We start from the raw sequence: 12,197 nt of genomic DNA on the forward strand, positions 1-12,197 counted from the left end.
GCTTTGATATTTGACTTTACGCCCGCTTCATAATGCTCAGAATGTTTGGGAGTATCAAACTAGTTTGGGTTTTACACCCAAGATTAAAAAGAAAGAAGTATCGGCGTTCAAACTCCGTCGGATTGCCACGCTGCAAATCTATGCGCCTTTCCTCCAAACCTACCTGAGGAGGGGATTTGCTGTCACCGCGCGCCAGGCACCGCACACCTCCGCGAGGCTAAAGGCCGTAGGAAGGGGCTCGGAACATGGGAAAACTCCACGCCATAAATCTTAGGAATCCCAGGGCGATGCGTTTAGAAATGTGAAGGAATTGGACACTCACTTTGTGAATGTTAATAGGCTACTTACTACCCATCTGGTAGAAGTGATAAATTAGCAGTACTGAGCAATATCTTTATAATGTTTACATTAGAAGTAGTTTCCAAGGAGCTGGGAGGGTTGGCAGGGTGAAGAAGTGGCATCCTTCAGTACCCACACAGGACCTTTCACCGCATGGTACACGTACTGGCGCGGAGCGAGGCAAACGCGGAGACAGAAAACAAGAAATCACTAAGAGCAGCTGCTCTCTTTCTTTTCTGGCTAAAAAGCAAAATCCAAAAGATGCTCATTCCCGCCTGCAGCCAGCACTTGTAATTTACTGTATATCATGGCCCCAGTCGTGGCTTCCAATGGAAACAACATAAAGTTTGAAGAACGACATGGAAAACAAAAGAAAATCTACAGAAAATTTGCCAATGAATTTGTTCTTTTTTATTCATCGACAATATTTACTGGAAGACGGTTATTTTCCATAGTGTCTTTCATGTTCTGGAAAAACCACAAAACCTATCGGTTTACGACAGAAACTGTTCCTTTCTCACTAGATTATCAAATGCAGCATGAAAAAGCTGATGACTAACAAAGATGTGACTTTAGATAACAGATTTCTCCCTGTAAGTATTTTTCCCTGTGGCAAGAACTTGCGATGTTAAACACAGGGCTCCAACTTCACGGCGAAATTCAGCAGAAGGAAAAGGCAAGCTCTTATCCAACCACAAACATCCAACGCAACAGCCAAAGGAAAACAAAGCAACTCGCCAACTAAATTGCACTGTTTATAAATGGCCTCTCTTCTTTTTTTCTTCCCCCCTTCCCCCAGCCCCCCGCAAAGCCCCTCTTCAGCACATTTAGACTGAACAAGAGCTTTCACCACAGCGCTCAGCTCCTCCTTGGGCTGGAGGCAGAGCCTGGGCTTTAGCAGGACGGGCTCCGGCAGACACGGGCCCCGCTCTCGCCCGCGGAGCGTCTCCGGACACCCACGCTACTGCCGGCAGCACAGACTGATGGTATCCAGACTGAATCTTGACTTGGTACCAGCCAGCCTTTGACAAGCAGGGGGAAAAAACTTCTTCAAACCTTCCTAGCAATCTGAAGATTTCAGCTATGCTATGTATACTTTGAGAGGGAAGAAAAAAAAAAAAAAAAAAAAAACAAAGGAAAAAAAAAAGGCATGAGACACCTAAATCAGAGAGGAAAGAGTGCTGTGCTGCCTGGCTCCTCTCTCTGCCAGAGAAGGATTCCTCTCAAACGTGTAATTGCCATTTCCATTTCAATTGATTCCCATGGCAGGGAGTGCTCCTTGGGGGATTTCTACAGCCTGACAGATCATGGGAATAGGAAAATTTTGCTGATGCTCAAACTGCAAACTCCTTCATTCAGTTTTGGTCCCTTATTTCTAGTTACACAGCTCAGGGCAGTCTGCTGATGCTTCTTGGTAATTCCAAACCTGTCTTTCCTATGTAGGAAATGACCACTTCTTACAAACATGTTCCAGAACTGAGGTCACGCCATGGACAGATACCTTCCCTCAGCTCATGGTCACTGATGTAAGACCAAGGGGCTGATTCACCCCAGTTAACAGACGGCACTGCCTTACGCGCACGCACGGCGAAAGGCAAAGCAGCTCCCTGCCATTCAAGCGTCAGTGGAGCAGACCGAGTTGTACGTAAGACAACTTCCCTCATTTCTTTGAAGGGGACAGTCGGGTGTCAGCAGCAGCACACACCTCGAGCTGCACACCGCGGGCAGGGCAGCAGCCGCCCCTGAAAAACACGTCTGCGCTTGCTGCGGGTGCCCTGCATGTCTGAAGGGCGGCGATGCCCTGAGCGTGGATTAGCCCATCTCAGGGACAGTGTGACGAGCACGTGTCAGGAACCATTCACAGAATCATAGAATGGTTCGGGTTGGAAGGGACTTTAAAGATCATCTTGTTCCACCCCCGTGCCCTGGGCAGGGACACCTCCCACCAGCCCAGGTTGCTCCAAGCCCCGTCCAACCTGGCCTTGAACCCCTCCAGGGATGGGGCAGCCACAGCTTCTCTGGGCAACCTGGGCCAGGGGCTCACCGCCAAGGATTTCTTCCTGAGATCTCATCTAAATCTAGCCCCTTTCCGTTTAAAACCCTTCCTCCTCCTCCCATGGCTCCCCTCCCTGATCCAGAGTCCCTCCCCAGCTTTCCTGGAGCCCCTTTAGGGACTGGAAGGGGCTCTAAGGTCTCCCCGGAGCCTTCTCTTCTCCAGGCTGAACCCCCCCAGCTCTCTCAGCCTGTCCCCACAGCAGAGGGGCTCCAGCCCTCCCAGCATCTCTGGGGCCCCCTTAGAGGCAGCTGCTGCTGTGCCACCGTCTGGTCCCACCACAGCCCTCCTCATCTCTCTAAAAAGGCCTTCCTCCTGGTTCAGAAATGCATCCTCCAGGCTCAGAAACGCGCATCTGCTCATGCCCACAGCCACGCGGCGCTGCCTGACGGGGGGGACCGAGGGGGGCAGACCTGCCCCACCGGGAGCTGCAGCCTGCAGGCGCTGCGAAACCAAGCGTCTCACTGGGGTAGAACGTTCCAGAAACAACCAAACTGAATAAGCGGAGCTGCAAGTGTGACTCACGGGGATCCCCCAGCTTTTCCCCCCTCAGCAGGAAAGCTGCGGTGCTCCCTGCCCAAGGACACGTCGATGGAAGGCTTTGTCTTTTTCAGCGTATTTTTCTTCACAATCCGCACACATCCCAGGGTACGCGGTACCGAGATTTTGATGATTACTCTTTCCTGCTGTTGTTTTGTGGGATTAACTGCCCTCAAGACCTAACAAACAATATTTTTTTTTCTTCCAACTCTAACAAAACTTGATAGAAAGCTCAAGGCTTCAGAGTTGCTGAGCTCAAGTCTATGTCGGTGACTGACCGTTTGGAAAGGCACCTCTCACACTGTGGTTCCAGTTGTTTAATTATTCTGGCTGGGAACCACAGACTATCAGTAATGGAAAGTCTCGGTGCGGCAGACGAGGACAATGACTAAACCCTCCAGACACCTAGGATGGAGCACGTACACCAAGGTCCTCAGCCCCGCCGGCCATTGCACACAGGACACATTCCACGTGGCCACGTGGTGAGCTGCAGGTTTTTGAGTCTTTTAGAAAAAAAACACCTTGGCTATGAACCTGCCTGAACAGCGCCGAGTTACACACGGGAAAGTCACCGCTAAGCTGATGCATCTAGTGTTTTTGTTAGTTGTCAAGCTCCCAAATTTAGATGAAGTATATTTTACTCCCTACGAGAAATCTCCACGTAGAGCCCGTAGGGCGCTGTATAAAAATATAGCACTAATTTTAGACAGGCAGTGTAAATTGCATTCACCGCTCTAAAAGGCAAAACCAAACCAAATAAAAAAAAAAAAAAAAGTAAAAATACTTTGAATACAAAGGCTTTGATATCATTCCACTTGGCAAAGAGCACTTTTCTACTGACTTCAACCCTCATTTTTTCAGCTACGAGAAATATTCTTCCCCCCTCCCCCAAAGATCCCCCATTTAATGGACCACAAAAGTGTTTAAAAGAAAACAAAAGCAACTGTGATTTTTTTCGCCTCTGTAAGTCAGCCCTGTAAACTTCAGCTCTTTTATACGAGCCCCTGAGCTGCTTCGCATCACACAGAGCTACCTTTTCTTTTCACTTCTTGCTGCAAATGCATGGGCTCTTCCCCTGCGTGCTGGAACTGAAAGCAATCGTGAAGAACTGCAGGTCTGACCTAAGCGTTCTGCGGCTGGACATGCTCTGCATGCAGTTATGAGCTGCAGCGAGGAGGGGAGCTCAGCCTTACCTTCTTCATCTCCTTCTTTGTCCAGAGAAGCTGAAGGGTTTTCAGCAGCAGGAGTGGGTCCTGGCCTGGAGGAGGGGGAAGAGAGAGAGAGGGAGAGAGAGAAAAGGGGGGAGAAAAACAAAACAAAACAGATTTATTGGCTCTGTACAGGCAGCCCAGACACACTGGTGCATTGTTTCACCGGAGAGAAATCAGCTACTCCGTGCCACCGTGTTTGAAACCACCAACCTTCCAACTGTCAGTCAGGATTAAAGGGCTAAAATCCCTCACTCCGAAACCCTAACAAAATAACAGCCATCATCCACGCATGGCTTTAACTGAACACCCACACGGGCTCAAACACTCAAAAGCTGCAGTGGTGCATTTACGACTAAATCATGCTGCTGCTGCGCGTCCCCCCCGACTCCCCCTTTTTCATATTAAAACATAATGGCCCTCGAAGGGTGGGCACCTTGCACAGGTCAGGAAGGATTATCAACGCGCTAATTTTTAATGAAATGGCTCTAAAGTGTTAACCCCACCGCAGCCCGTGGGTGGAAGGCACGAGTGGGTGAATTTACGGGCAGATGAGTCTGGGTTTGCTGGGTGAGCACTGGGTGGCCCTGGTGGCCGGGTGAGTGGTGGCCGGGCGAGTGGTGGCTGGGCAAGTGGTGTCCGGGTGAATGGTGGCCGGGTGAGTGGTGGCCGGGTGAGTGGTGGCCGGGCGAGTGGTGGCCGGGTGAGTGGTGTCCGGGTGAATGGTGGCTGGGTGAGTGGTGGCCGGGTGAGTGGTGGCCAGGCGAGTGGTGGCCAGGCGAGTGGTGGCCACATGAGTGGTGGCTGTGGGAGTCATGGCCGGGCGAGTGGTGGCCAGGTGAATGGTGCCCGCATGAGTGGTGGCTGTGGAAGTGGTGGCCGGGTGAGTGGTAGCTGTGGGAGTGGTGGCTGGGTGAGTGGTGGCCGCGTGAGTGGTGGCAAGGTGAGTGGTGGCCAGGTGAGTGGTGGCCACGTGAGTGGTGGCAAGGTGAGTGGTGGCCGGGCGAGTGGTGGCCACGTGAGTGGTGGCCGGGTGAGTGGTGGCTGTGGGAGTGGTGGCTGGGTGAGTGGTGGCTGTGGGAGTGGTGGCCATGCGAGTGGTGGCCAGGCGAGTGGTGGCCACATGAGTGGTGGCTGGGCAAGTGGTGGCTGTGGGAGTGGTGGCCGGGTGAATGGTGGCCGGGCAAGTGGTGGCTGGGTGAGTGGTGGCCGGGTGAGTGGTGGCTGCGGGAGTGGTGGCCGGGTGAGTGGTGGCCGGGTGAGTGGTGGCTGGGTGAGTGGTGTCCAGGTGAGTGGTGGCTGTGGGAGTGGTGGCCGGGTGAATGGTGGCCGGGTGAGTGGTGGCCGGGTGAGTGGTGGCCGGGCGAGTGGTGGCTGTGGGAGTGGTGGCTGGGTGAATGGTGGCCGGGCGAGTGGTGGCCAGGTGAGTGGTGGCTGGGTGAGTGGTGGCCGGGTGAGTGGTGGCCGGGCGAGTGGTGACTGTGGAAGTGGTGGCCAGGTGAGTGGTGGCCGGGCAAGCCGAGCTGGGCCCAGGCCAGGTTCCAACGGGATTGGGTAAGATGGTGTGTGAGGAAGAGGAAAGATGAAGTGCTGCTGGGATTAGTGGCAAGGCTAAGAAAAAGAGTGATCAGTTATTACAAAAGAAGGTTATTTGGAATTTTTCTCTTTTACTTTTCACCTAGTTATCTGAGAACTTGCATTCAGCTGCTCTTTTGTATCTATTATCATTCATCACACCAGTATTATTCATCGTACCATTATTCATCACACCAGTATTTCTGAACCGAATGTTGAAGAATGTTTCATTTTAAAAGCAGTAACTTTTTTGATATCTGGTTCTATTTAATTCGCAATCATTTACTTACGAAACCATGACTCAGAATATTGTGAATGAAAATCTTCTACTGCATCAACAGTTTAAATGTGGAGAATGAATTTAAACATCTGAATTTCTCCAAAACTCTCCTTGTATATTTAGTGCAGCTCCTCTTATGTTCTCACAAAGCCAAATGAAAAATGTTAAACTGAAAAGGAAACATCTTTTCAATCGCCTTCTGCGCTCTACAGTTCCTAAATGGCTTATTTCCAAATGCTGGATTTCTTGCTTAGTATCGCCTCTCACTTCATATTTCAGGTCACAAAAAGCTACTTCAACTGTGAAAAGCTCTACCTCATCCAACCACACTCTGAAGCCCTGCATTTATGAAATATATTAAGTAGCAAACTGATTACTGGTCGAGCCAAGAGAGCGACAGTATTCCCATTATCCACTAACCCCCGGGAAACACCAGCCAAATTAAAAATGCCACATTTACAATTCATAAAATAATATTTTTCTCTCATCTCTGCTTGTTCTGAAATCTTGAACTCTCCAAACACTGGCTGTTCTCAGCTACTGCCGTTCCTTTGGAAAAAGAAAAGTCTCTTTTTACAACAGAACAGAAGAAAATCCAGATCCCTGCTCCCCACAAAATTAGCAACCAACGGTCAAATTCAGCCCACGTGTGTGTGCACGCATATATACACACTCTGCTCTTGGCCTGACTCCCACAGAAATTTATACACACACAGGAAAAAAACTTTCGAATGCAACCCAGTGTGTAACCAAATACACTGTAAATCTGGACGGTAATTAATGCAGTGAACAAGCCAGAATGATACAGGAAATGAGAGCCGTTAGGAAAGCAGTGTTTCACTTCAGATACAGCCAATAATTCAACTTGTTAAAAAGCTTTCTAAACCTCAATCAACAAAACAAGCCCTTTTCTTATGTGACTTTTTCCTACCTTACCTCCCTGTAACTGAAATCAGATCTCACCGTTTTTTCCATACAGGGACGCATGAAAACCATCTCCCCACTCAATTTTCAGCGACTCCCCATGCTGCCGGCACGCCACTGTGCGAGCACGGCTCAGTAGGAAACAACCTTCCCCCTGCCCAGCCCCTGGAAGGGGACGCACCCATACTGTAGGCATCCCTCTGGGGTGCCCTGGGCGCTGCCGACCCCGCTGCCGGGCAGCCAGGCCGGCCGGCGGCACGGACCAGGGCCCAACCGCTGGGGCAGGAGAAGGTCGACCATGGGAAGGGCAACCACCCGTCTGCTGGCATGACCTGACCAAAAGGTTTTGCTCTCCCTTCAGTTTGTGCGTAAGAAAGAGTTCAGCTCTCCAGAGTGGGGATTGAACAAGGGGAGAAGAAACAACAAAGCAATGTTATGCTTGTGCCCGGTCCCACCAGAGTGGGGGAGTTCATGGTGGATCTCGAGCTATTGTACCTAGCTACTCTCCAGCTAGGACAGAAGATGTAAATGTGAAGGTCCACATCATTTTGGCTCCTGAAGGAAATGAACAATTAATCTTTTCTTTCTCCTGCGGAACCTCTCTGGGGGGACAGGCCTCCCCAGGGTTCTCCTGGCACCTCTCAAGAGTGAAAAATGAGTGTCTCTGGCATGGGTAAGGAAGCAGTAACAGTACTGTTATGTTCCCACTGCAATACCAGATAGGTTCCTGCTCACCCACATCCGAGAAGGAACCAGAGAAGTATCAGGAAACTAATGCCAGGATATCCGAGGAAAAAGGACAGGACCTTAGAAGGAGTGTCATAAGCCTTCCAGAGCAAATCTGGAGAGCAGACGATTGCTCAACACAAAAGGGAGAGGAAGAAATACAAGGGAAGGAAGAACAAAGCAAAGCGACTGAAAACCAAATGGTCACAACTGAACCACAAGCGCATCTGGGCTCAACTCAGAGGACAAGAACAGGGAAATTCTGGAGCGACCACCAGACACTGCAGTAAGAGCAAGAAGCAGCAGTTACTAAAATACACGTATTACACCAGTGACAGAACAGCGCCTGCAAAAGCACGGCCTGGTCACCCAGGCCAGGAAAAAACCTTCATATGTCACACCAAGAACACCCAGAATTTCCACTTCTAAAGAGCAGTTAAATTCTGCAGACTCCTACATACTGAAGAGATATCCAGCTACTAGCTGGAGAGGAGAAGGCTCCGGGGAGACCTCAGAGCCCCCTCCAGCACCTGAAGGGGGCCTACAGGGAAGCCGGGGAGGGGCTGTTTGCAAGGGCATGGAGCGATAGGACGAGGGGCAATGGTTTAAACTAGAGCAGGGCAGGGTTAGATTAGCCATGAGGAAGAAGTTCTTTACACTGAGGGTGGTGAGACACTGGCCCAGGTTGCCCAGAGAGGGGGTGGAGGCCCCATCCCTGGAGACATTCAAGGCCAGGCTGGATGAGGCTCTGAGCGACCTGATCTAGTTGAAGATGTCCCTGCTGACTGCAGGGGGTTGGACTAGATGCCCTTTAGAGGTCCCTTCCCACCCAACACAGTCTATGATTCTGTTAGCAAGGGTCATTCCATGAGCAAAAGCAAACAAAACAAGGATGAGGCCATGTAAAACAGCATAAGGGAAGTGCTGCAAGTAGGAGAGCATCAGCTCTCTCTGCTCCCAGCTGCATGCAACCAAGGATGGCCAGGTCCACCACGCTGGAGCAGCTGAGATGTGTCCCGGGCAGCTGATCCCATTCAGCTCCTAAACCAAGCTCAAAGAGAAAGTTCCTCAGTCTGACCCTGATCCTTCACAGCTCCAAAAAAGGGGCTGCAGACCATAAAATATCTGGCAAAGCTTCACCAAAGGAAGGTTATAGCACTTGGGTGGAGACCTCAAAAAGACGCATCTGCACCCGCTCCATCAGGACACAAACGACCTCAATTTCTTCATCTGTCAGTTTCTCCAAAAAGTGTGTTCCTGTTTTAAAAGGTTTGACATTAGTATATTTCCTTTCAACATTTTTCATTCTGCAAATATATTTCCTCTGCCCTGAATCTGGTACCAAAATTGGAGGAGATGGTAAATCAGATGTTTTCCAGTTCTCAATATCTGTGGTTACATTTCAAAACCATATAAACCACAAGGCTTATATTTTTGAGTTAGAAAAGTGCCTTTGAGGAAAGCCATAAACTACTTTCTGTTCATTCTCTCCTTCGCCTTTGTGCATACATCACTCGGAACCCGCTGTGATCACAACAAAAGCGGTGCCCGCGGGCTGGTGAGGTAAAGCCGTGGTTTTGCTATTGCGTCCTTGCAAAATTCTGCCGCGTTATTCAGCGGTTCTGCCGAAACGCCCCGGCAAGAGAAACCCGCGTTCTGCCGGGGGCTCCTGGTGTGTCTCTCTCGCGTGGGGAAAGGGAGACATCCGACCCCGTAGCGGGAATTCATCAATGAAAAAAATCTCTCGACACTTTTTCTTTGTGTCAAAAGCCATTAAACGCCCCACGGCCCGAGACCTGGAAGAATTAACAGTCAACTCATTAAAAGATACGGAATGCAAAAAAATAAAAAGCAGCCCCCAAAAAAGGAGGCTAAGGGGACTGAAAGGCAGGATCACCCCCACCAAACAGTCAATCACGGCTGAAATTCCTGGATGGAAAAGGTCGAGAATAAAATGCTCATGGTTACGTCTTCTTTAGGCAGACCGCTTATACCTCCGCCTTGCAAATTAATAGGATTTTACTAAATGTTTAATGGAATAAATAACAAATCCAACCCACCCAGTAAACAATCAGTGCATTTTCCCTACGATCTATCGTTTGTGCGCTTTCCGCCGCAGTAAATCCCTGAAATCTGTCGTCTGCGGGAACTCCTGCTAGTCTCAACAAGCCTTTGAGATATTTTTCTGAAAGGAAAAGAAAGGTTCTAGGTACTTCGATGCCACCGTACGTACAGCTAGCCCGTTTGCACTTCAAAACTAATATATATATATATATATGTATAGGCAATGCACAAACTGGGGGGGGCGTGGGGGGGAGCAGAGTTATCCAGCCAACTCCTGTTCCAGCAGCAGGATGGGTACACGCACTGCTGCACAATTGCCATTACAACGGAAAACCAAGACGTAGTTTGCTATCTGGATTGGGAATTAATCAAAGCCTCTTACCAAAACCTACTTTGTCTCAATTTTTTTTCAGAAAAGCGTCTGTAGTTCACACCAACCGTGAGCAAACTTTCTAGAACGGAAAGCTGAGAGGGAACAGAAATGAAGCCACCTCGATGATGCAAAGAAGGAAGGGATACATTTTCTAGGGGCAGATTTTGAATCTCTAATTAAACAAGCTGATTTAATTAAAGAGATACAGAATTCCTCCCGAGAAAGCCACAGATTTTTACGCCTCAGAGCTTTTCTCGCTGTGACTACTTTTAATGAGCACACGCAATACAAATAAACCTTCCAACCTTGTTTACGTATTTTTGAGCTCGAGAAAATGATTCCACCTGGAGTTTCTCCTACCCAGTGAAATGAAATTTAAAAGGCAAACAATTTTAGAATATACAGGTATTATGCAATAAATACAATGAGTTGTAATAAAAAAAAAAAAAGAGAGAAACGATACAATAAAGAAACAAAAGGTAAAGTACTATATTATTTTAAAATGAGTGGAAAGAGCAGAAAAAGCACGTATGCGTGAATATTTGGCAGGGCATGGCAGTGCCTTTTCCTTTTGCTTTGTAGGTGGCTTTTTCAGTAATTGGTTCTTACTTGGATTTATCCCGGGGTGTGGGGAGAGGTGCCTGACACGCTGCAGAACCACGGAGCGGTAAAGCCGCCCCACGTACTAGAACGAACGGTCACCGACCAAACCAGATACGATACAGATGAACCCGTTTATCCGAAAAGCAGCGAGGATCCCGCGGTTGCAGCAGCGTTTGCTCCTGCCACAACACCCCTCGCGTTGAAGGCGCGTTCAAGAGACGCTTAACGCCCTGGCAGCAATCCGAGCGGGAGACGAGGCCAGCAGCAAACCTGGGAAGGAAATGGGGAAATCTCACTGAAAACAGTGAGAAATTCAGAGGCCAAGACACCCCCCGCCGCCCCAGAGCATCCCTAAGCAGCGCGACCCCCAGAGCTGGGAACTTTGGGCAACTTCTTGCTTATTGCTGTTTCTTTTGGAGTAACTGTTGTGTTTCCATCGTAGCTGCATCCAGTTAAAATATAACCTTGCAGCAAGGCTAATGGGACTCTCTTCCTGGGTTTCCGAGGGAGGGAAGAGTGAGGGGTAATTAGTGCACCAGAAGGCAAAAGCCAGAGGCAGGACGGGGTTTTTTTAGCCGCTCAGAACTCATTAGAAGCAAAACCCTGAGAAGTGGGTTTGTCGGTATCGCTCCATCCCCCTTACACCAACCCATTCTCCATTTCTTATTGAGAACACGTGTTCCAAATGACATTTAATGGCATTGCCGTAATTTGCCTGTATTTTTCCGAACGGTGCCGAGGATCGTATTTCCTACTTCACCCGCAATGAAATGCAACCTCTGCTTGCGTTGTGTCCGCACCGACACACGAGTACAGCCCAGACAGGCACCGCTTTCTGCAAACCCAAGCTCAGTTTTTGCCTGTTCTCATTCAATTCACTTGCTGAATATAAAAGTCACAAAGCGTTTTGCTTAATAGACATGGCACTGCACCAAATAAATTATAACTGGGAGTGAAGAGGGATTTACATAAAGAGAGGCATTTATAAAAATGCTGTTTTCCCCATAAAGAATCAAAACCCAAACAACTTAGCAAGCAGCCAAGAAGGCAGAACTCCCAACTACTGGGAAACCCTGGTGAGAAGACCAGTACCAACGCGAGTGCTTTAGCAGCCCTTTGGCAAACGCCGTGTTTACCCTGTGTCCCAGAATCACAGAATCACAGAAGGTGCTGGGTGGGAAGGGACCTCTAAAGGGCATCCAGTCCAACCCCCCTGCAGTCAGCAGGGACATCTTCAACTAGATCAGGTCGCTCAGAGCCTCATCCAGCCTGGCCTTGAATGTCTCCAGGGATGGGGCCTCCACCCCCTCTCTGGGCAACCTGGGCCAGTGTCTCACCACCCTCAGTGTAAAGAACTTCTTCCCAATGGCTAATCTAACCCTGCCCTGCTCCAGTTTAAACCATTGCCCCTCGTCCTATCGCTCCATGCCCTTGCAAACAGCCCCTCCCCAGCTTTCCTGGAGCCCCTTTAGGGACTGGAAGGGGCTCTGAGGTCTCCCCGGAGCCTTCTCT

General features: G+C 49.5%; 1 protein-coding gene across 9 annotated transcripts in view; it reads right to left on the reverse strand.

Moving 5' to 3' along the window:
- The window catches only part of EXD3 (exonuclease 3'-5' domain containing 3), a 305,022-nt gene that overhangs the window by 200,198 nt on the left and 92,627 nt on the right, over positions 1–12,197 (reverse strand). For all 9 annotated transcript variants that reach the window (XM_063352656.1, XM_063352657.1, XM_063352651.1 and 6 more), the window contains one exon: positions 4,126–4,190. In XM_063352656.1, the coding sequence (XP_063208726.1) occupies positions 4,126–4,190 (65 nt within the window). The remainder of the gene's footprint in view (positions 1–4,125; positions 4,191–12,197) is intronic.

This window comes from Chroicocephalus ridibundus, chromosome 15 (assembly GCF_963924245.1).
Source record: "Chroicocephalus ridibundus chromosome 15, bChrRid1.1, whole genome shotgun sequence".
NCBI lineage: Eukaryota > Metazoa > Chordata > Aves > Charadriiformes > Laridae > Chroicocephalus > Chroicocephalus ridibundus.